General features: G+C 47.1%; 1 protein-coding gene across 12 annotated transcripts in view; it reads left to right on the plus strand.

The window, feature by feature from the left end:
- LARS2 (leucyl-tRNA synthetase 2, mitochondrial) overlaps nucleotides 1–24,865 on the plus strand; it is a 195,581-nt gene that overhangs the window by 90,414 nt on the left and 80,302 nt on the right. For all 12 annotated transcript variants that reach the window (XM_045049135.1, XM_045049134.1, XM_045049137.1 and 9 more), the window contains one exon: nucleotides 9,644–9,787. In XM_045049135.1, the coding sequence (XP_044905070.1) occupies nucleotides 9,644–9,787 (144 nt within the window). The remainder of the gene's footprint in view (nucleotides 1–9,643; nucleotides 9,788–24,865) is intronic.

Genomic DNA, 24,865 nt, shown 5'->3' on the forward strand with positions numbered 1-24,865 from the left:
TGTGAACATGGCCGATTGATGTTTATGATTGGGTCACGGGATGCGTTTTAAAGAGATTGTCTTTAAGTTTGTTTATTTTGAGAGAGACAGAGACAGCACAGGTTGGGGAGGAGCAGAGAGAGGGAGAGAGAGAGAGAGAGAGAGAGAGAGAGAGAGAGAGAATCCCAAGCAGGCTCCACACTGCCAACGCAGAGCCCGACGCGGGGCTCAAACTCACGAAACCTCCAGATCATGACCTGAGCCACCCAGGTGCCCCACGTTGTGCATTTCTACAAGACATTCTGAAAGCTTCCCACAGATCACTCAAACAAACAAACGAGCAAAAAAATAGGAATTCTGGTATTTAACCCTTGATCAACTGGGGAAATTCTCTGATCTGGGACGGTTCCTTCTGTGACATTGCGAGATAATTTAAGTGAGGGAAGCAGCGAGCAAGATCTGTTAGAGTTCAGCATGTTTGCAGATGTGTTAAGGATTTCACGTATCGATTTAATTACTTATTGATTTAAGGTTGATTTCAAAGTACAAGTACAGGCTGTATTTTACAAATAAGGCCAGTTAACTATAAAGGAACACAGAGTTGACTTTTAGGGCGATAGCAAGCAGAAGGGCCAACCGGAAAAGGGAAGGAAATGACGATAGTCAAGGAGGTTGTCCAGAAACAATAGTAATTGTCGCCAGACTGTGCTTGCTTACAAACCCGGATGTCCATCAAGTAAATGTTCAAGATGTGAAAATCAGGAATGCCGGGTAAGAGAAGACCCTGGTTTCAAGGGAAGCTGTATGATAGAGACAGTTTATAAGAGTGGAGACCCAAGGGGCATCCGGGTGGCTCAGTCAGCTAAGTGTCTTAACTTCGGCCCAGGTCACGATCTCACGGTTCATGATTCCGAGCCCCGCGTCGGGCTCTGTGCTGACAGCACGGAGCCTGGAGCCCACTTGGAGTTCTGTGTCTCTCCCTCTCTCTCTCTGCCTGTCCCCCGCCTCTGCTCACACTCTGTCTCTCTCCTTCTCTCAAAAATAAATAAACACTAGGGCCCCTGGGTGGCTCAGTGGTTGACGCCTCCGACCTCAGCTCAGGCCGTGATCTCGCGGTTTGTGGGTTCGAGCCCCGCATCAGGCTCTGTGCTGACAGCTCAGAGTCTGGAGCCTGCTTTGGATTTTGTGTCTCCCTTTTTCTCTGTTCCTCCCCTGCTTGCACTCTCTCTCTCAAAAATAAATAAAGATTTTTAAAAATTAAAAAAATAATAATAAACATTAAAAAAAAAAAAAGAATGGAGACCCGATAAAAGGGATTTGGGAAGTAGTTCCTGGGGGCTTCACAAGGCTGCACGTTCTGTGCATCCAGGACCCCGGCGGCCCTGCATGTGGCCCACCCCTGGGTCGACCACCTGTGGAAAGGCCGAGCCTGAGCCCTGCAGGTCTGTGGGTGGGCTGGCTTGTGGTCCTGGGAAGAAATGCGAATGGGTTCTCCCAGCTGATGCCTCTTCGATTTCAGATCTTATTTCCTTTGGTGCTTCTGCTCTCCCCCCAAGACTTTCACTGGGGGGAAAATTGGTTTTGCGTTTTGCCTGTATTTGTCTTTCATTCAACACCGGGGTTTTACGATAATGCGTAAGCCTCTTAGGAGCACATCTCCCTCGTTGCATTTTGTAACCTAGAGCCTGAGAGATGCCAGGCCATGTGGGAAATGTTGATAAGAAAATAAAGTCCTGTTTGTTTTTGCAGTCTGTGGTACTGTTTGCTTCTCCTGTCTCCTTGGAGGTTTGCTGGGGGCCGGAGGCAGAAGTGCTGCATGAAGGGCTTTTTTTCTTCTTTCTATTTTTTAAGTAAAAAAAAAAAAATTAAGTTTATTTATTTTGAGAGAGAGAGAGAGTGAGAGGGAGCAGGGGAGGGGCAGAGAGAGAGGGAGAGAGAGAATACCCAGCAGGCTCTGCACTGTCAGCACAGAGCCCGATGCGGGGCTTGAACTCATGAACCATGAGATCATGACCTGAACAGAAACCTAGAGTCAGATGCTTAACTGACTGAGCCACCCAGGTGCCCCGGGCTTTTTTCCTTTGTTCTCTATACAGTTTTAGCTGTGCCTCTTTTGCGGGTTGGGGGCGGTTCATGAAAGACTTGTCTATGTTCCTAAACAATACTTGGTCTTTTCCTTCCTTACTTTATCAGCCTAAAGTTTTTAGGTCTAAGGCACTTTTGCCCTCTATTTTGTCTTTCTATATTTATGGATTCAAGATTTTTCCGGACCCTGAAATGAGAGGGACAAATCATTCCGTACAGATCTTTCCCATCCCGCCTCCACGCTTTGCAGGCTTATTAAGCTTTTCAACTGGACGCCCTACGTTTCAGTTGTCAAAGCACAGCCCACAGATGGGTCAGTCTGTCCTCCACTCCTAATTTTTAGACATATCTCTGGATCAGTCACGGTCGTGGTGGGAAATAGGGAATACACCGGAAAGCAGTTATTGAAGAAGATGTAATAAAAAGACTGTTTTTGTGTAGAGTTTAGGGAAACCAGCAAGGGGTGATCAAACACCTGACATTGGCACCAGAGGGAAGCCTTTGCCACCCCAGGCTGACGGGGCCGATACTAGGACTGGAAGAACAGTAGCAGAGGCCTCTGTGATAGAGGGTGTGGCCTTTGGTACCGGGAGAGGAGGCCTGACTGCGAAGTCGCCCGGGGGCACCTCCCACTGGTTGAGCACAGCTGGAGGGCAAGGGTCCAAGTTAATGCCGCCGCAGAGGTCAACTTTCTGGGGTGCAGACCACGGCGGAAAGAGGATTTGGGGGGGGGAAACGGACAATGCTCAGCATCATCTCGTCTTAGAATTGCTTAGTAAAATTTTATTTCTTTCAGAAATTTTTGAGGGCCCCTCCCACGGGTGGCCCAGTCGGTTAAGCAGCCGACTTTGGCTCAGGTCATGATCTCACGGTTCCTGAGTTCGAGCCCTGCATCCAGCTCTGTGCTGACAGCTCAGAGCCTGGAGTCTGCTTTGGATTCTGTGTCTCCTTCTCTCTCTGCCCCTCCCCCACTCATTCTCCCTCTCTCTCTCTCTCTCTCTCTCTCTCTCTCTCTCTCTCAAAGATAAGTAAACATTAAAAAAATTAAAAATAAAAAGTTTTTTGAAAACAATGTGTCTCAAGTCAGGGTATTTCAGTGCCCAGACACATCTCCCCGTATTCATTGCCTTCTTTGTATTACGGTTTACCTTAATGTCATAAAGGAGTGAACTTTGACGGCAGAGGGATTTATTGTAAATGACGATAGGAACTAATTAGAAGTCTGGAGAGAAGCCTCATAGTGGCTAAGACTGCAGGTTCAGAGTGAGCCAGACATGTGTATGGGCATAGATCTTGGAATATTGTTACCTTTCGGGGGCAGATACTGACTTGGGAGAAGGCACCACGGAATTTTCTGGGATGCTGGGAATGTTCTTTATCTTGATAATGAGTGGTGGTAACAACTTGTTGAGTTGTACACTTCAGATTTGTCCACACTGCTCTCTGTATGTTCTACTTGAACGTAAACAGGAGTTTTTAAAAGTTGCAAAAAAGTTTTACAGTTTTGAGAGACCTGAGTTCCTGCCCTTTCTCTGTCACTGACTGCGTGACCTCAGGCACGTTATTTAATCTCTCTGTTCCTCAATTTCCTCCTCTGCAATCTGGGGGGGAATAATATTCTTACCTTCACTGGCTGGTCTATGAACTCACAAGTGTAGATAGTGTGCTGCATGAGGGGCAGGTTTTTTACTAACACCACAAAGGTCTCTCGCCCAGTGAGTGGCATTTGATAGTAATTCTTGCTGCAAGTAAAAATAATAAAGATAATATTCTTACCCCCAAATGTGGTTGTGCAGGATTGGAAGAGCCAACCTTACTTTGGCCCTTAAGCACAGCATCTAGCATACGGCAATCAGTCAGCAAATGTTAGCTATTTCTATTCAAATAAATATATTTGTTTCCCCTAAGACAACCTGATTCTGCGAAGTTCCAGGTACCATGTTTTTTTCTTTTCCTGTGTTTATTAAAATTTCCAATCACATAGGTTCATCTTTTGGCACAAGAAGATACCAAACTTGATTAGACAGATGCTCACAGGCTTCCTCCCAAACCTGTTTGTTTTTTTTTTTTTTTTAAAAAGATATATTTTGGGGGGCACCCGGGTGGCTCAGTCGGTTAAGCGTCTGACTTTGGCTGAGGTCATGATCTCATGGTTCGTGGGTTCGAGCCCCACATTAGGTCCTGTGCTGACAGCTCCGAGCCTGGAGTCTGCTTCGGATTCTGTGTCTCCCTCTCTCTCTGCCCCTCCCCCACTCACAGTCTCTTTCTCTCTCAAGAATAAACATTAAAAAATAATAAAATGATAAAAAGGATACTGGTTTTAAATTTCAATTTTAGTTAACATACAGTGCAGTAATGGTTTCAGGAGTAGAATTTAGTGATTCATCACTTACATACAACACCCAGTGCCCATCACAAGTACCCTCCTTAATACCCATCACCCATCTAGCCCGTCTCCCACCCACCTTCCTCCATCAACCCTCAGTTTGTTCTCTGTTGTTAAGAGTCTCTTGTGGTTTGTTAACCTCTTTCCTCTTCCTTTTCCCTTCCCATATATTCATCTGTTTTGTTTCTTAAATTCTGCACGAGTGAAGTCATACCGTATTTGTATTTCTGTGACTGACTTATTTCACTTAGCGTAATACATTCTAGCTTCATCTGCATCATTGCAGGTGGCAGAATTTCATTCTTTTTTGATAGCTGGATAATATTCCATTATATACCACATCTTCTTGATCCATTCATCAGTTGATGGACATTTGGGCTCTCTCCATAGTTTGGCTATTGTTGACAATGCTGCTATAAATATTGGGGTGCATGTACCCTTTTGTATCTGTATTTTTGTATCCTTTGGGTAAACACCTAATAGTGCAACTGCTGGGTCATAGGGTAGTTCTATTTTCAATTTCTTGAGGAACCTCCATACTGTTCCCCAGAGTGGCTGCACCAGTTTGCATTCCCACCAATAGTGCAGGAAGGTTCCCTTTTCTCCTCATCCTCACCAACACCTGTTGTTTCTTGTGTTGTTAATTTTGGCTATTCTGATCAATGTGAGGTGGCATCTCACTGTGGTTTCGATTTGTAGTTCCCTGATGGTGAGTGATGTTGAGCATCTTTTCATGTGTCTGTTGGCCATCTGGATGTCTTCTTTGGCAAAGTGTCTATTCATGTCTTCTGCCCCCTTCTTAAACTGGGTTATTTGTTTTTTGCGTGTTGAGTTTGATAAGTTCTTCATAGATTTTGGATACTCACCCTGTGTCATGCTGTTCGCAAATATCTTCTCCCCTCCCGTAGGCTGCCTTTTAGTTCTGTTGATTGTTTCCTTTGCTGTGCAGAAGTTTTTTATCTTAATGAAGTCCCAATAGTTCATGTTTGCTTTTGTTTCCATTGCCTTCAGCAACGTGTCTAGTAAGAAGTTGCTGTGGCTGAGGTCAAAGAGGTTTTTGCCTGCTTTTTCCTCTAGGATTTTGATGGTTTCCTGTCTCACATTTAAGTCTGTCATCCATTTTGAGTTTATTTTTGTGTATGGTATAAGAAAGTGGCCCAGTTTCATTCTTCTGTATGTCGCTGTCCAGTTTTTCCAACACCATTTGTTGAAGAGACTGTCTTTTTTTCCATTGGATAGTCTTTCCTGCTTTGTCAGAGATTAGTTGGCCATATAGTTGTGGGTCCGTTTCTGGGTTTTCTCTTCTGTCCCATTGATCTATGTGTCTGTTTTTACGCCAGTACCATACTGTCTTTATGACTGCAACTTTGTAATATAGCTTGGAATCCGGAATCATGATGCCTCCAGTTTTGTTTTTCTTGTTCAGGATTGCTTTGGCTATTCAGGGTCTTTTGTGCTTCCATACAAATTTTAGGATTGTTTGTTCTAGCTCTGTGAAAAAGTCTGGTGGTGTTTTGATAGGGATTGCATTAAATACGTAGATTGCTGGGGCGCCTGGGTGGCGCAGTTGGTTAAGCGTCCGACTTCAGCCAGGTCACGATCTCGCGGTCCGTGAGTTCGAGCCCCGCGTCGGGCTCTGGGCTGATGGCTCAGAGCCTGGAGCCTGTTTCCGATTCTGTGTCTCCCTCTCTCTCTGCCCCTCCCCCGTTCATGCTCTGTCTCTCTCTGTTCCAAAAATAAATAAAAAAACGTTGAAAAAAAATATTAAAAAAAATACATAGATTGCTTTGGGCGATAATAATTTTGACAATGCTTGTTCTTCTAATCCATGAGCATGGAATGCTTTTCCATTTCTTTGTATCCTCTTTAATTTCTTGCATAAGGGTTCTATAGTTTTCAGAGTACATATCTTTTACTTCTTCGGTTAGGTTTATTCCTAGGTATCTTACCGTTTTTGGTGCAATTGCAAATGGGATTGATTCCTTGATTTCTGTTTCTGCTGCTTCGTTATTGGTATATAGAAATGCAACCGATTTCTGCACATTGATTTTATATCCTGCAACTTTGCTGAATTCGTGTATTAGTTCTAGCAGTGTTTTGGTGGAGTCCTCTGGGTTTTCTACACAGAGTATCATGTTGTCTGCAAACAGTGAGAGTTTGACTTCTTCTTTTCCGATTTGGATGCCTTTTATTTCTTTTTGTTGTCTGATTGCTGAGGTTAAGATTTTCAGTACTATGTTAAATAGTAATGGTGACAGTGGACATCCCTGGTCCCGGTCCTAACTGTAGGGGAAAGGCTCTCTCAGTTTTTCCCCATTGAGGATGATATTAGCTATGGGTCTTTCTTATATGGCCATTATCATGTTGAGGTGTGTTCCATCTATCCCTATTTTGTTGAGGTTTTAATCGAGAATGGATGTTGTATGGGGCACCTGGGTGGCTCAGTTGGTTAAGCATCTGACTTTGGCTCAGGTTATGATCTCATAGTTCGTGGGTTCAAGCCCCACGTCGGACTCTGTGCTGACAGCTCAGAGCCTAGAGCCCACTTTGGATTCTGTGTCTCCCAATCTCTCTGCCCCACCCTCCCACTCATGCTCTATCTCTGTCTCTCAAAAATAAGTAAACATTAAAAAAATAAAAAAAAAAAAAGAAAGAATGGATGCTGTATTTTGTCAAATGCTCTTTCTGCATCTATTGACGGGATCGTATGGTTCTTGTCTTTTGTTTTATTAATGTGGTGTATCATGTTGATTGATTTGTGAATATTGAATAAGCCCTACAGCCCAGGAATAAATCCCACTTGATCATGGTGAATAATTCCTTTAATGTACTGTTGAATTCGATTTGCTAGTATTTTATTGAGAATTTTTACAACCATATTCCTCAGGGATATTGACCTGTAATTCTCCTTTTTTGTGGGGTCTTTGGTTTTGGAATCGAGGCTTTGTAGAATGAGTTTGGTAGTTTTCCTTCTATTTGAGAAAAATAGGTATTAACTCTTCTTTAAATGTCTGGTAGAATTCCCCTGGGAAGCCATCTGGCCCAGGTCTCTTGTTTGTTGGGAGATTTGTGATTACTGATTCAGTTTCCTTGATGGTTATGGGTCTGTTCAAATTTTTTATTTCTTCCTGTTTCAGTTATGGTAGTTTGTGACTTTCTAGTAATTTGTCTATTTCTTCTAGATTGCCCAGTTTGTTGGCATATAATTTTTCATAGTATTCTCTTATAGTTGTTTGTATTTCTGTGGTGTTGGTTGTGATGTCTCCTCTTTCATTCATGATTTTATCTATTTGGGTCCTTTCTCTTTTCGAGAAGTCTGACTAGAGGTTCATCAGTTTGTTAATTCAAAGAACCAGCTCTTAGTTTCATTGATCTGTTCTGTTTTTTGTTGTTGTTGTTTCAGTATCATTTGTTTCTGCTCTAATCTTTATTATTTCCCTTCTTCTGCTGGCTTTAGGCTTTATTTGCTTTATTTGTTCCTTTTCTAGCTCCTTTAGGTATAAGGTTAGGTTATTTGGGACCTTTATTTCTTCTTGAGATGTACCTGAGTTGCGATATACTTCCCTCTTAGGACTGCCTTTGCTGCATCCCAAAGGGTTTGGACTGTCGTGTTTTCATTTTCATTTGCTTCCATGTATTTTTTTATTTCTTCTTTAATTTCTTGGTTAACCCATTTATTCTTTAGTAGGATGTTCTTTAACTTCCATGTATTTGAGAACTTTTCAAATTTTTTCTTGTGGTTGACTTCAAGTTTCATAGCAATATGATCTGAAAACATGCATGGTATAATCTTGATCTTTTTTGTACCTGTTGAGGGTTAATTTGTGACCCAGTATGTGGTCTATTCTGGAGAATGTTCCATGTGTGCTCAAAAAGAATGTGTTTTCACGGGGTGCCTGGGTGGCTCAGTCAGTTGAGTGCCCAACTCTTGATTTTGGCTCAGGTCATGATCTTACCGTCTATGGGATCGAGCCCTGCATTGAGCTCTGTGGCTGACAGTGCGGAGCCTGCTTGGGATTCTCTTCCTCTCTCTCTTTCTGCCCCTCCCCCCTCAAAATAAATAAATAAATAAGCATTTAGAAAAAAAGAATGTTTATTCTGCTGCTTCAGGATGAAATGTTCTGAATATATCTAAGTCCATTTGGTTCAGTGTGTCATTCAAAGCCATTGTTTCCTTATTGATTTTCCACTTAGATGATCTGTCCGTGCTGTAAGTGGGATGTTAAATCCCTCTGCTATTATTATCAATTCTTTATGTTTGTTATTTTTTTTAATGTTTATTTTTGAGAGAGCGAGAGAGAGCAGGGGAGGGGCAGAGAGAGAGAGGGAAACAGAGGATGTAAGCAGGCTCTGTGCTGTCAGCGCAGAGCCCGATGTGGGGCTCTGTGCCTCTGAGAGAGGCTCTCACCACGCTTTTGCCAGCTTGTGTGAGGAAAGCGGCCGCAGGACCGCGCAGCAGTTCAGTTTACGTCAAAACAGCAGAAAGCCAGAACCCCTGCTCACTACCCTAAACAGCCTCAGTTCCCCACTCCTGTGCCTAGAAGCAGCATGGCATGTTGGTGCCACCCATCCCTCTTGTGACCAGGGGACCCTCAGACCTTGCTGTCACTCCTAGCATTCCTCCCGCTTTGCCACCCGAGCGCCTTTAAGCCAGGCACTTCCCCCACTGTAACGGACTTCTGAAAGTTAGAATTTTGTGTTCTGCTGCTTAAAATACTTTGCAGTAGCCTCCGTAACCAGGCTTCCTCCCTGCTGCCACACTTGTAGCTTTGTCTCCCCCAGATCAACTCTCCATAACGCCGTACCTTCCACAAGGTGGTCGCTTTTTTACCTGCAGACTGGCAGTTTTTGTTCTCTCAGACCTCTGATTGACTCTCGGGTGGTCAGAACGATTCGCTAACCATCTAGCTGCCTCCGAGGGACGAGACACGCTTAGGCTCTCCCTGCTCTTCTGCCGTCTCAACTCCCAGGCTCCGGAGCCTGTTCCAAGATGAAAGCATAGAGGTGCTCTTCCTTGTTACAGGTTGCTAGGGGTTTCCTTGCCGAGCAGTACTCCAAGGAGATGCCCTCAAGCCTCAGAGCAGAGATACAGAGATTCCGCACTTACGGATCTTCTCACATGTAAGAAGCTGAAAATGACCCTCTTCAGGATGCTCACCAGATTTTCCCATTTTGTTTTATGGGTTATAACAGGCCTTGGTCAACTGGGACCCAGTGGATCAAACGGTGCTTGCCAACGAGCAGGTGGATGAGCATGGCTGTTCGTGGCGTTCTGGAGCAAAGGTGGAACAGAAGTACCTCAGACAGTGGTTTATTAAGACAACTGCTTATGCCAAGGTGAGTGTCAGCCTGGAGGTGCCCCAGTTAGTGCCGCATGCGTTGGGAGGCAATGCCAAGGTCTTCTGGGTATCACAGAGACTCGCTGTTGAGGATGAACTCTGGCAAGGGCTCTTAGAGCCACAGGTGTGGCACATGAGACTCAGGACCGCTCATTTAGAGGGTGATGGATTTGGGTGTTTTAGGGGTACTTCCAGAATGGCCCCTGGAGGTCATCGTTGGCTGTTATTTGCTGACCTTTCAGCACTCAATCATTGTGTTGCCATACAGGCCAAAAAACATATGACTTTATTTGCAATTGTAAAGCGAGAAAGGAAAAAAAAAAAAGGCACCTTCGTTGGTATAGTACTAGTAAAACCTCCGGATAGAATGACATTTCAGAGGGTCCAGAGAAGACAGTCTAAAAGGCATGAAGAGATGGTCTCCAGGAAGCAAAGCCAGAGTGAAAATTAACTAAGCCGGGAGCCAAAGCTCTGATTTTAACTCTTGTGTCCCTGATTAACAGTATAAACTGGTGTGAGTCGGGAGGCTCCGTTTTCTCATCATTAGAAGGAGACGGTGGGACCAAGTGGTCTCTAAAGTGCCTTTTGGCTTTTCATGCGGTCGGGGATTCAAGGCAAAGCCAGCCATTGAAAGAGGGAGACTGCTTATTAAATCAACACTAGGCTGAGCAGAAGAACCCGTTCTGGGTATGCCAGAACCACTCCGTGCAAGATCCCCTCCAAGGTTACCAAGTTTCAGGATATGGGATTGAGGGATCGCTCCCGGAAACTCCAGAGACAAGTGACTAGAGCATATCAGGGATGTGTCCCGTGGCAGTTAGATCATCTCCATATTTTTCAGCTTAAGACTGGACGTAAACAGGATTTAAAAAGTTAAAGACATCACGAGACGGATAGTTCTATCCATCCGTAGCAGCCCGTGAGGTGCTCTGTCGGAGACAGAGTAGTGGACTGAAATGGACTTTGGGTCAGATCCAATACTGTACTTCCTTTTTTTTTTTTTTTTAAGTTTATTTATTTTGAGGAGGGGAGGGGCAGACAGAGAGAGGGAGAGAGAGAATCCCAAGCGGGCTCCGTGCTGTCAGTACAGAGCCTGACGCGGAGCTCAGTCCCACGAACCGAGATCGTGACCTGAGCTGAAATCAAGCGTCGGATGCTTAACCGACTGAACCATCCAGGCGCTCCCCCCCCCCCAATACTGTACTTCTTATATGCAAAGAAAGCACAAAGTTAAAAATAACCCCCGATCACTGCAAAACTTGGCTGAATTAGAACTTCAGCACACCAACTCACAATACCAGTGCCATATGGATATGTGACCTCCAGTTTTCTCACTCAAAAGACATGTCTCAAATGAGGCAGTTTTCCCATTATAATTAATCCGGAAGGTAGCAGAGAATAGCATATGGATTTGGAAAACTACCCATTAGAACTTGTTAACACAGTGCCTTGCTCCTTTTAAGCACACAGGAATATTGAGAGACAGAAAAACAAAGCTGAGGACCTTGCTTTGTATAACATCCCAGGCCGTGGGAGCCCCTGTCTACTCCACTGTGTTACTGGGAGGGAAGCCAGGTCACCCCAAGCTGACGCTGTACTAGGCATTGTGGGAAGGCCATCTAATTAGCTCTTTTTTTTTTTTTTTTTTTTTGACCATTGCCTCCAGTTGAAAATGTTATAATCTCACTGAGGGACATTATTCTTGAACTCATCAGCTGTGAGTTTTCAACTGTTCAGCGGAAATTGTTAGTTACCATGGTGATTCACCTGGTTCTCGCCGCACTCCTGCACAGGTTTATTGAAAAAGCTGCCTTTGGAGGTCAGCACTTCGTTTTCCCTGAAAATCGGGAGACCAGGGTGTGGTGTGAGAGTGGTGCGGGGGAGCAGAAACCTATGTTCACCGCAGGGCCTCTGCTGAGGGCTGCGTGTGCACAAAGCAGGACTCTATAAGGCCTAATAGAAAATGGTTATAACCAGATTGAGAGCAGACCAGAGACACGAGCAGACTGCACGGTGCTCAGAGATCTTGGGGTTGTGGCCCAGCCAGCAGTATGGAGTTGAGAGCCCCAAAAGGCCATATGTGAGAGGTAGGGATGACCCCCTAGAACCAAAGACAAAATCAGAATAGACTCGACTTAGTAAAAAACAAAAGTAAGCCTGACAGTTTCAAAAGGAACTCTCAGAACAAAACTCAACACCTTTAGAGGAGACCATATGATCTCGACTCCCTACATGGTTGGTTTTTTACTTGTGTGTCCAACATGTAATAATAATTTAAAAAAAAAAAAAAAGTACTAGCCTTGCAAAGAATCAGGAAACTGTGGCTCATGATCAAGAAAGAAAAAGGGGAGGGGAGAGGGGGCAGCCCAGTAGAAATAGATTCAGAGATGGCCCAGATGTGGGAATCACGAGAGAAAGCCAGAGACATCTGTTACATAAATGGTCTGGGACTTAAAGGAAAAGGTGGTCATAATGAGGGAACAGATGGTGAATCTCAGAAGAGAAATGGAAACTATTTAAAAAAAAAAAAAAGAGAACTGGAAATCTAGAACAGAAAAGCATAATATCTGAAACAGAAAGTCACTGTTTGGGCTCCAGAGGGATGAGGAAGGGTTAAAGCAAAGCCATAAAGCTGGAGGGGAGCTCTTTCAAAGGGAACATCATGCGTGGTGGCCCCAAAGTAGAAATGTATCTGATGACGTTGAGAAGCTGGAAGAACGACAGTATTACCGGAACAGAGAGCCAGGAGGAAAGACTAACTAGGGCTGGAGAAGCTGGAGAGGGTTAGGGGCCAGATCAGGCGTGTCCTTTTAGGTCTTAAGGAGTTTGGACTTTATCATGGAGGCCATGGGAGACCGTGGAAGGACTCTAAGAAAGGGAATGACACGGTCAAATGTGTGGTTTTTATAAATTCACTGTGGAAAGGGCAGTGTGGATGCAGGGAGGTCTGCTAAGAGGCTATGACAATAGTCCAGGTGTGTATGACTTAGGCTGTGGGTGGGAGTAGTGGGGGGAGATGGGTAGGTTAGAAAAATACTCAGATGGTGAAGTTTGCAGCACTTCCTCACCTATTGGACGACAGTGTGTAGGAGATGGTGTCATTAGGAAGGACCCTGACCTGGACACAAAGCAGATGACTGAGCTACTGACTGCGGTAGGGAGTCTGGAAGAGACGTAGTCCTGACCCTTTGAATCGGAGTGGCCCTGAGACTGTTGAGTGGAGATGTACAAGTAATAATAGGTGCTCGGATAAGTGGGTTTGAAACTTCAAAGATGAGGGGCACCTGGGTGGCTCAGTCAGTTAAGCATCCGACTCTTGATTTTGGCTCAGGTCATGATCTCACGGTTCGTGGGTTCGAGTCCTGCATCAGTCTCTGCACTAACAGTGTGCTCTCTCTCTCAAAAATAAACTTAAAAAAAAAAAAAAAAAAAAAGAAAGAAACTTTAAGGATCAAATGATAAGACATCTACCTTAAAACCTGGTATGATAGAAATAGCGTTGAATCAGTAAGGAGATCATGCTCTATAGATTAAGGATGAGGTCTCAGATCAACTGGTAATGCTTTTAGCTGCAAGTAACTGAAAACCTGAGCTATGGGTGTCTTAAACAGATGGGAGTTGATTTTTCCCATATAAAAAGGCCCAAGGTGCTGGGACTGAACCAGGATAGGGCTCTGAGTTGGCATCTTAGGGGTTCTCTCAGCCTTTTCCTTCCTGCCTTATCACCTCTTGGTGGCAAGATGGCTGCTGCAGCTCCAGATATCACATTTCCATGCAAGACAGAGAGAAGCAGAAGGGGGGCAGTGTGACTGTTTCTGTTACCTGGAAAGCAAGAACTTTCCCACAACTCCCCCAACAAAATCCCACTGAGGTTCTTTTAGCCCCAGTTATGTCATGTGGCTCCTCCCCAGCTTCAGCGGAAGCTAAGGAAAGCAGGTTCAGTCTTTTTAGCTTCTTTGGTCAAGCTGCCTGAGGGAAGGGGATGGCCAGCGGGTGCTGGGACGGTCAGTGAGCTGTGCCTGACATTGTCTTCTTTAGAATTTTGTATGTGTGACTGGTTTTGCTGTGCTGGGGGCTGCCTCTGTGCCCAACGGCTGGCGGTCTGCATGGGAGCGTGGCTGTGAAGGGGCCCTCCTTTCATTCATGTAACTTCCGGATTGGAAAACGATGCCTGATGCGCAAATCACTGGGAACCCCGAAATGCCGAAGTCCTTTATTAAGGCTGTTCTGTGATGTTATTGGATTTTTCTCCCCTCCTCCCCTTGCCCCTACCCGGTCTTGCTAGGACTGTTTGCTTCGTGAAATGTTGAGAAAACTGGCAGAAGGAGTATCCAAGGCACATGAATTAGTCTGGGCAGAGCTGTGTGGGCGGCATCTCGTGGGCAGCACCGCGAGGGGAGAACAGGGGGAGGAGGGAGGATTGCAGGCCTCCGCGCAGAAGGCAAAAGGGATTCGGGGTCTGATGGAGCGATCGCCTCAGTTCCTGCCAGCAGGGTGACAATTGGGAGGCGAGACAAATCGAGAGCCGGCTTCCCACTGGAACTTGTCTAATAGATTCGTGGTTTTGATTTCTGCGGCTGCCTCCTGTAGCCCCCAGACGCTGCCTCCCGCAGGCCCGCGGCCGCTGGGGCGCTGTTCATAGGTTCCTCTTTGGACATAATCGTGCCCTGATGGTGCTTGGTCAACCACCACATCACATTGGTGGGTATATTTGCCACATTTCCAGGCGATACCTGGCAGCTGCTAGAATATGAAGCAAGTCTGTGTGCCCCCTCCCTATTCCTACCTGCTTTTGCCCCCGATCTGATCGGTGCTCAGGCTTTTACCTTCCCCATCTTACTTATCCTTCACATTGTTCCTTTAAGCGTCGGTGTGCCTGTTATCCCCATTTTACTGACGTAGAAACTGAGGCTCTCACTGGTAATAAGTAATGGCCCTGGGATTCAAAATCGGGTGCTTGAGCTCTTAACCGGCAGTCTGTTCCACTTCTCAGGGAGCGTGAATTCATTTGTTCTTTCCCCCGATGTTACTGAGCCCCTGGCCAGACCTGGGCTGGGTGCTAGCAGGGGGTGTGGAGGCCAGTGTGGGAGACAGTCTGAGACTGAGCCGGCACGGCTCCCTGGGATCACCGTGCCGACGCAGGAGAGCACATCGGGGCCAGGAGGAGGAGCCCCAGGTTGGCCCTGTGTGGTGAGGGAGGGCGGGAAGTGCAAAATGTCTATTGGGGAACGTTTGATCGCCTTCCCGACGGGCAGGAAACTTCACGTCTCCCAAGTGTTTCCAAGTAGAATTTCTGCTGGTGAGAAGTGGCTGAGCAACGATGAGCCTTCACGAAATCAGGGGAAGTGGGAGGGACTGGCCCCACCTCCCTGCCCCCTTGTGCCCCTCCTCCCCCGATTTCACCTGTGAGTTTGCGGGTAAAGGTGGAGGTGCCTTTGCCAGAACGCACTGTTTGCGTTTGAGCCTGCAGAGAGTAAAAATATGGGGTCGGAGAGGCAAGGGGGTGAAGGAAGGGGGGGTGGGTTTTACAACAGGAACTTTGCGGGGAGCGGGGAGCAGACCCGAGCTGAAAGACCGCCCCAGAGAGGAGCCAAGGTGCAAAGCTCCAGTCTCCAGCACGTGCCCCTGGGTGCTTAAGGGTCCCCTGCCCTCTGGAATGGGGACCCCTGGGCACCCTTGTTCCAGTCCTGAGGCCTTGAGATGCTTGTGAAAGCACTTGGCTGTCTTCCGGAAACCGGGCCTGGTGCCTGGCTTTCTGCCCTCAGATCCGCCGTCAGCCCCAGAACAGAGGCTGGCTCACAGGTGACGCCAGAAGATGCGTCTCCGTGACACCAGCCAAGTCACCCCCGTGCTGCTGTGCCCCGGGAGCTCTGTCTGCAAAGGGGCTGGTCGGTGCGGTTTGGCACCTGGGCCACACCCCGCTCCCTGCCCCCGAGAGGGACCCTCGGCACCAGGGCCGCCTCCTGTATGTGCGGCCTGGGCCTTCACGGCAGGGGTGTAGACGCAGATTAGAGGCTGGCTGCAGAGGCGAAGTTTCCAAGAACCGGGAGGAACGAGTGAGAAAGATCTAATGAGCCGTCAGCTTCTCTGCAAGGCCATTGGGATAAAAAGCTGAGAGGACACCAGCCGGGGCCACACTGAACGATGATGCTGGGGTTTATATACCGCCAGGGTTTTCTCTGAAGAGCCCCGTGGCTTTCAAGCTATTATTGGGTCATCCCACCGTGCTCCTCTGTGGTCAGCCAGGCCTGAGCGTGGCCTTATGCGTCCACCTCAGAAAAATGTTTTATCAGCTGCTAAGTGGTGGGTAGGAGTGTCTGAGCCGTGCAGGCTCTGGGCCCCGGAGCCTGGACAGCAGCACCCAGGACACCCTGAGCGCCAGCTTCCTGCTGGAGTCCTCCCCCAGACCCCGGTTGTCTCTTCTGGAAACCGCAGGCTCGGCTCTCGTCCCCAGGATCTGGCTTTGACACCCTGTCTCACAAAACCAATTCGTTGTTAAATCTGCTCCTTCTTACGTAACATCTCTTACTTCTCTCTGTTCTCTGTATTCCACGCCTCTCCAGGATCTTGCCTCTCCTAAGCTGTAAGGTGAACTCAAGTCCCCACCTTCCATGCTGTCCCGTCCGCACTCCGATCGTCGGCCTTCTCACAGGGAAAGCCACCCCCTGCGTCCCTCAGAAGTACTTCTGGGGATGGTGGTGGGCAGGGCTCGGGGGAGGTGGGGGAACAGAGGCATAAGGAAGGCAGACGACTAGAGGCTGACAGTTCCCCAGCGGTCCCCGGGCAAGCCTCATGCTGTCTGGAGTGGATCAGGAGACTTGTGTCCCCACCACAGCCACAGCCAGGGGTGACAGTGAGACCTCCGGGGGGCGGGGTGGCTGGTTGGTTCTGTGCAGGCCTTGGAGGGAACTTGGGCTTGGAAGGGTTCACCAGAGTCGGTGCAGCGCAGGGCCCCGGCTCAGATTCGCGAAGCCACAGTGGTTCTGGATCGTGCCGGGATGACACTGGCAATTAGACTTCCTCCTAAACCCGGGGCCTTCGTGTTCACCCCGAGAAGGCCCCCCGCCAGCGGCCGGTCACATCTGTATGTGCTCTCCATTAGCCCAGTACCCTGTGAGTTCCCATTTCCCCTGGCCCTGGGGCCTCGCGCCCACCCTGGGTCCCTCCCGTCTGGGACTTGGGGACACCCCTGCCTGCACAGCGTCTCCAAAGCCCTTGTGAAGCAGACACACAGGCTTCCGGTTGGTACGCACGGTCAGCAAGCCAGAAGCTTCTGTGTTTGTGTTGTTTTTTTTGGTTTTGTTTCTAAGCTAGAAGGAATGACTGCAAAGGGAGAAGGAGAGAAATGATACCGTTGACCCTCGGACAAGGTGGCTCGAGGGTCAGCGCCCCCGACCCCTCCCCCATGCAGTTGAAAATTCACAGGTGACTTCGGAGTCCCTAAAAGCTTTACTAATAGTCTACTGTTGACTGGAGGCCTAACAGATAACATAGTCAGTTGATGAACACATATTTTGTATGGTGTCTGTGTTACATACAGTAGTCTTACAATAAAGTAAGCCAGGGAAGAGAGAATGTTAAGGAAGAAAGGAAAATCACAGGGAAGAGAAAATACGTTTTATGGTGCTGGGCTGTATGGACCAGTGCAGTTCAAACCCGTGTTCAGGGGTCAGCTGTAATATACTTCTTAGTATATTGACAATGAAAGAAATTGTAAATCTGATTTGGAAACAATGAAGGCAGAATGAACATGATGTATTGCCCTTAAACCCTGAGTGGGGTTTCTGTGCTCCTGGCCAGGTGCTTTTGGGGGGGTAAAGACCTCCTACCTTCTTGAAGTACTAGCCAGGACCCCGTGGGACTAAGGAGATTTATTAGCGCCTCGTTGTGGGGGGGTCCCTGGGTGTGCCAGGGCGGGCTGGGGAGTTCACTGATCAACTCAGGGAGACATTTGGATTTTAAAGCTAGAAGAAACTTGAGCAAACAGTGCACAGGTCCCCCACATTTAGCCCACGGTCTCCCATGCTTTTTAAATCCCTGCCCTAATGTGAAAAACAAAAATGCCAGCAAAAAACCCTCATGCTTTTGAAATTACAAAATCAATATGATACCTAGAGACAAATGAAAGGGATCAGGCGTTGCTTTCTCTTAAGCATTGTGCATCCCGTCCTCCTCCCGCTCCCCCAGGGGACTCGTGGCCAGCTCGAGGTGTCCCGGAAAATTACAGACCCGGCCCATTCCTCATTTTATAACTGAGGCCCCCAAACCCAAGAAAGCCAGGGCCCAACTTGAGCCTCCCGTGACCCGGGTCTCCCTGCTCTCCACCAGCTCTTAAGCGAGGCGTTTCCAAGCACCCCGTACAGAAGGAGGGCATGTGTTGTGGGAAAGCCGGCCATGAGCACAGTAGGAACTGTAATGGGGACAGGGAGAGGGCACAGATGGCCAGGCGACGGAAAGCGCCGTGGTCGGCGGTTTTCTGGTTTGTTCTTGCTGGCATTGGCTTGCTGGCCTCTGAGCTGAAGCTGTGTCTTTTTTGTCACCATCTCTGTCCGCCCCAACGTCCTGTCCGTCCCCTGGACCTTCTGAGCCCAGCTGCTGGGAGAGCAGGGACACTGATCCGTGACTGCCGCGCTCTGAAGGAGGCAGGCGTTGGCAGCCACATCTGTGGTCATAACGGTATTGTTGTGTTAGTCAAAAGAAGGGTCCCTCTTATAGAAGGAGGCGGTTTTCCACAGTATCCTTCCGTTTCTCTCTGTATCTTGTTTACTATTCCAGGGTGGCTAATTTTGAGTGTCAGCTTGGCTCGAAATGAAGATTTAATCCTGTCGACAGCTGTAAGAAGTTGCGAACTCTGATAAATTGCAAACTCTCCTAGTTCAAAAAGAGTTTACTAATGGCATGATCTTAACTGTGTGAAACGTATACAGGAGCACCCACACCCGCACTACGTTTTTTCAGCCGTCACGGCATTGGCACTAACATTTTATGTGCCGCTAACAAAAATGGTGTCAGAGGCACCTCTGGTTGTAAGATATGTCCCCACTGCAGAGTTTGTGGGGGAAAATGAGCTTCTTTGAATTAGTGGACGATAGGGTATAAGTGGATTGAAAAGATATGGAATAAAATATTAATAGTGACCCTCCCTGGGTGTTTATATTGATTGTGGGAAACTGATACTTTTCTTCATCCGTCTCCATATTTTCCATAATGACTTATCATTTTGGTAGTCAGAAAACAGAACAGCCTGAGAGCAGGGTTATGTCAGCATTTATTTACATATCTTCTGTAGACCTGAGTGCCTTGGAAGGGATGGTCTTATCTTCCTGCAAGTTTTTAGTTTATAGGCAGGCTTCCAACTTGAAGGTAATTTAATGGAATATTCCCTGGGACCGCTGTCCCCATTTTCCCCCCCCTTATTAGACCAGTTAAAAGCTTTCAGTCTCGCTCCCAAGACTCTGCCTTCCCGGAACAAAACCGCCTTTTCAGGCAAGGGTATCCCAGGGCCGCAGATTGGGCCGAGTACACTGCGATGTCTCCCTGCTTGCTCCCCCTCCCGTGGGGTACAAGGCAGCCTCTCTTTTGGCCCCTCGACCCAGGGGCAGTGAGGTCACCTGAGTGGCTCTGGGAATCAGAAGCAGCCTCGTCCAGACAGGTGACTGTCATTGGGGGAGTTTGTCCTCCGTCGTCTGCATTCTTAGGGGCGTGGTGGTGACATTTCAGAACCCGTAGTTACCAACCCTTGAAATTTCGTGGGATTAGAACTGCTTCGCTGTCAGAAAAGTGCATTGCTTGGGCCTGAAGGGGGGGGGGGGGGGAGACGGCTAGGTGTGGCCTGAGTTAATGTGACGATACCTGGATAAGAAGAGACTACCCAAATTGGTGGCTGCCACACCAGCTGATTTCCTTCCCCGCGTCCTTTCCCACGTGGCCGTCTCTGGTGATTGTACCCGGAAGGCGCTTCCTTCTTTCCAGCCACTCGGAGGCTGTTTGATAGCACTTGGGGTGTCCCTCTTTCACTTGGCTCTGAGATGCACACGCGACGTATGCGTGGGCTGCTTGGGGCCTCTTTTCCTTCGACCCCTGCGGTCCCAGGTATGCACACCTTGTTGGCAAGTCGCTTACCATCAGCAGGATGTCTTGCTCAGAAATGATCGTTTCCCTTCTGGGTTAGCAACACCTTCGCTGGAATTGAGATTCCTGGATAGCAACACTGTTTTACCACGACAAGTGGATCTTGCTAGAAATACAGATCACATTTCAGAAGAGAGGTTATAAAGTACAGCTATCAGAGGGAGGTGAACAAGGTAAATATTATGCCAAATGAGCTTTTTATATATTTATTTTTTAAATGTTGATTTTTTTTTTCAACGTTTATTTATTTTTGGGACAGCGAGAGACAGAGCATGAACGGGGGAGGGGCAGAGAGAGAGGGAGACACAGAATCGGAAACAGGCTCCAGGCTCTGAGCCATTAGCCCAGAGCCTGACGCGGGGCTCGAACTCACGGACCGCGAGATCGTGACCTGGCTGAAGTTGGACGCTTAACCGACTGCGCCACCCAGGCGCCCCTTTAAATGTTGATTTATTTGAGAGAAAGAGTGTGAGCAGGGGACGGGGAGAGGGACGCCCACGTGGCTTGATCCCACAAAAGGCTTGATCCCATGACCTACGCTAAAGTCAAGAGTCAAACGTAACCAGTGGAGCCCCCAAGGCACCCCCAAATGAACTTTCAATGTAGAAATCCTCGTGTGCGACCTCATGCCAGAGTCAAAGCAGGAGAGGGGGGCTAGGCTGTGGGACCGTTTATTCCTCTAGAATATTCTAGAGGGGACATCTAGATTTTTTATGAACACCCTACTGCCTTCAGAATCTGTTTTCCTTGATTACAACTCATATATGCTGTGTCTTTGGAGGGACTACTTTGAAATGATTTCAGAAAAAGAATAAGGAAATCTTGGCAACAAGATTAAGTTTTAGAAAAAAATAAATACAAATTATAATTCAAACATAATTGCTATTCAGGTCACACTGATTTAGAAGTAGGCTGTGTTAAGACTATTAAAAAGTGTCTGTTTTAATTAAATCTTATTATTAAATCTTTCTCTTTCTTTCTCCCTCAAATCTGTGTCCAGCTCTCAGGGCTCTGGTTTCTGAACTCCCTCTTAGTAGCTAATAAATGCACTTTATTTCTCATTCTGCCTAAACTTTTTTTTTTTTTTTACAAAGGTTTTATAAAGTATCATGTTTTTATTTAAAAAAATTTTTTTTATTATTACGTGTATTTGTTTTGAGAGAGAGAGAGACAGAGCATGAGCAGGGAAGGAGCAGAGAGAGAGGGAGACACAGAATCCGAAGCAGGCTCCAGGCTCCGAGCTGTCAGCGCAGATTCTGACGCGGGGCTCGAACTCAGGAACTGAAATCATGACCTGAGCCGAAGTCAGACGCTCAACTGACTGAGCCACCCAGGCGCCCCTAGTGTATCATGTTTTTATAACAGTTTCTTCTGGAATTCTTATTTCTGGTCCTGTCGCACCTTGTGCTTAATGCTTTGGCTCGTGTACTGTCCTCTCTTGGGAAGTGTGGGTTTATTCCCAGCATTATTTCTGCTGCTTTGCAGAAGGAGTCCGATCAGACATGTCATGTTTAATTCTCTTATCATCCCCAGCCCTTTCAGTTTAAGCTTTGTCTTTCTTATTTCCGATGGTGCTTTGTATCCTCGAAGCTTTTTTGATTGGATGTGCAGGTCAGCCCATCTCTTGTTGGTCACGTTCTTAAACTCTGGATCCTATTCAGATTCACTAATGCAGTCGTGTTTCAGCTTCTCAAAGCATCTTCATTCCAATGGTGTACCTACGGGGCAACGGTGGCTGTACATTCAGACCATCCTGGTGGAAATGATCATAAGGACCCTTTGCAAATAACAGTGCTTATATGTATGCTACGTAATAACCACAGGGAAATGTTACCATGTGACTTCAGGTGAGTATTAGTACAGTCATTGTTGATAAAAACTGAATGAGAAGCTCCTTCATGTGGTTAATTCCTAGGTTTTGCAGCTGGAAGAAGCTGCCTTTTGTTTAATGAAATAAAGATACCTGAGGTGTGCCTGGGTAGCTCAGTAGGTTAAGCGGCCGACTCCAGCTCAGGTCATGATCTCACGGTTTGTGGGTTCAAGCCCTGCGTCGGGCTCTGTGCTGACAGCTCGGAGCCTGGAGCCTGCTTCGGATTCTGGCTCTGCCCCTGCTCCGTGCGTGCTCTTTCTCTCAAAAATAAAAATAAACATTAAAAAAATAAAAATAAAGTAAAGATACCTGAAAACAGTATAGGGGCCCAGAACGATATCTGGATAATTCATGATTTTGGGTCTGCCATTGACTTAGTCGAATGAGCCATTTTTGTTTTCATTTATTAATGGGAGTTGAATAAGTGAATGGTTGCCAAACTGTGCCAAAGCCTTGGTATTGATGGAGAGGGCTCGGAGGAGAGAGCAGGGCATCTCCTGGAATGGTTCAGCATTCGGCTCTTACATATATATCAGGTTTCCTCTGATTTCATTGGAAAGATGATATTGGGGCACCTGGGTGGCTCAGTCAGTTAAGCATCTGACTTTTGGTTTGAGCTCAGGTCATGATCTCACAGTTTGTAGGTTCGAGCCCTGTGTCAGACTCCACACTGGCAGTGCAGAGCCTGCATGGGCTTCTCTCCCTGCCCCTCCCTCACTCACTCCATCTCTCTCTCAAAATAAATAAACTTAAAAAAAAGTGATTTCACAGCACTTTTAAGAAGAGTCTCAAAACCTGCTAGTTCCCTAGGTTTGGGATTCTGTGAACCTGTAAGATTTCTACAAATTGGAGTTGGCCAAGGTGGGGGAGGGAGGCACTGCCAGCTGTTTGCCAGATGTAAGGACAGGACACGAGATAAGATGAAGTCCAGCTACTGCCACCGTAATTGCCCCCAAAAGAAGGAAGGGTACATGAACTCAACAAAAGACCCCAGAGAAACAAAAATAGCCCTTTGGATTGAACAGCTGCATAGTATAAAACACTCCCCACATTGTCCCTGATCTGGTGGAGATGAGGGCGGGGGGCAGGATGAAGGAGAAGTCCTTGGGGGTCGTTGGGCTGCGTTCTCTAAATCCCCGTTCATCAAAAATCAGTGACGTGTAACACGCTTGTTTTCCAACGGGAACCAAACGGGGTTTGCTGGGTTGTTCTCAAGATGTTGATTTCATTTGGTTTATTTTTAAAATTTCTTCTGGTTTTAAAAAATATTCATAGATCTGGTAAGGTTTTAAGCAGGCGCCCCCCCCCCCATAATTAGCATATCAAAACCTTCATATTTCATTCTATTCAAACCTTTTGTCCTCACTGAGATTCGAATATTTCAAGCAAAGCACCTCTTCCAAAAGTATCTCAGCCTTGACAATTCAATCTAGAAGAAAAACACGATGAAAGGACTGACATCCTAGTGACTCAGTAATGCAGAGGAAGGCTGAGTGTCACGTGCAGTCACCACTGGAACCTGTCAACTCAGAATTTTCCGTGGCAGGAAGGAATAGAATGGGATACGGAGACGATCTTCACATCATGTAACGCAGGTTTTTACCACATGGAAAGACACCAGCTCCCATGAGACCACATGTGGGTTTGCTTGGAAGTTAAATGGAACTTATTGATTATTGGAGAGCAAAAGCCGTGGGTCGTTTTCAGAGTTTATCATGCACTGGTTATGTGCTTGCAGGCATTTAAGAACCCCCCTCAATTGTTCCATAAATTAGAAAGCTTTCTAGAACATGCAGTTTCCCCAGAAGATTGATTACTAGTTTATTAATATATTGTTTTATGATATGTGATTACTATATTCAAGGTTTTATACTTTTGTTACGGTGATGTGTCAAGACAGTACAGTATCAGCTAGTAGAGATAGCTATGGAGATGTTGAAACTTTTTAAATCCACTGGTATCAGTTAGGAAACACAGTTGCAAACAACCTAAAGTTACTCGGGTTAATTTCAGCCACAAAGGAATTGATCAGAAGAGGATCAGGTTACTCACCTTTGGGTGGGAAGGCTGGAGACCCCGGCTTTGGCAGGAATCAGGGAGAAAAAGGGCAGGGCTGAGATTGTGCCCAGGAAAAGGTCCGACCCCTGTCAGTCCCAGAATCTCCGGTCTCTCCCTTCTAGTGCCCCTGTGCCTCTGGGTCCCCCCACAGTGTTCCGAGACTGTGATAGGTTACAATCAGTGTTTAGCTTGCACAGAGGGGGAGAGTGGGACTGGAAAAGCTTCCACAGTTGGTGGCGCTCACCATCTCGGATTGTCCCCAAGAAAGAAGAGCCTGTGGGTGCTGGGCAGCTAATGCAATAGAAATTCACCGTGCCACTGGGGAGAACAGTTGAGGAAGAGGCTTCGCAGTTAAATGAGGGCCGAGTAATGTACTAAGGACCAGAATTTTTGCCCTGGCTGCAGTTAGCTAAGTGAGGATGGGCGGATTGCTAAGCCTCTGGAGGCCTCTGTGTCCTCATCTGTACAGAGAGGGAATTTTAGTCACATCCTCGGCCCTATGACCCTATAACCAGAGACTTCTTTCCAGCAGTAAAATTTAAAAAATAAATGAGATAATAAAAGCAGGCAGAGTCGTAATAGGCATCTCTTCAAAGTTAGAGGATGGTAAGTGGACACTATGTGAAACCCGGACACGGGAGAGCTGCATTTAAGTACGTTGATGGCCAGGTGATCATTCCACAGCAGGTGTGGGAAGGCACGGACTTGCGGGGTGACCCAGGGAAGATCCTGGGGACTTGTATCCTCATCTGCGAGGTGGAGATACTACCACTGGACCTGCGCTGTTGTGAAGAGGGAATTCGGCATCGATCGTAGAAATGCCTGGCCCGTGGGAGGCTACTTGGAGGTTACTCCCCCCTGCCTGGTGGCCGGGGGCCTGGCCCTGCAGTGCCGCTTGCCCGCCTCTCCCTCCAGTGGAGGGAGTGACGTGGGAATTTAATGAGCACCTGTCCAGCACAAGGCACAGTCCTGGGCTCTGGGCCCGGCCATGCGGGGGTTGTAAAGAAAGCCCAGGGA

The sequence above is a fragment of the Felis catus genome, chromosome A2, assembly GCF_018350175.1.
Source record: "Felis catus isolate Fca126 chromosome A2, F.catus_Fca126_mat1.0, whole genome shotgun sequence".
Taxonomy (NCBI): Eukaryota; Metazoa; Chordata; class Mammalia; order Carnivora; family Felidae; genus Felis; species Felis catus.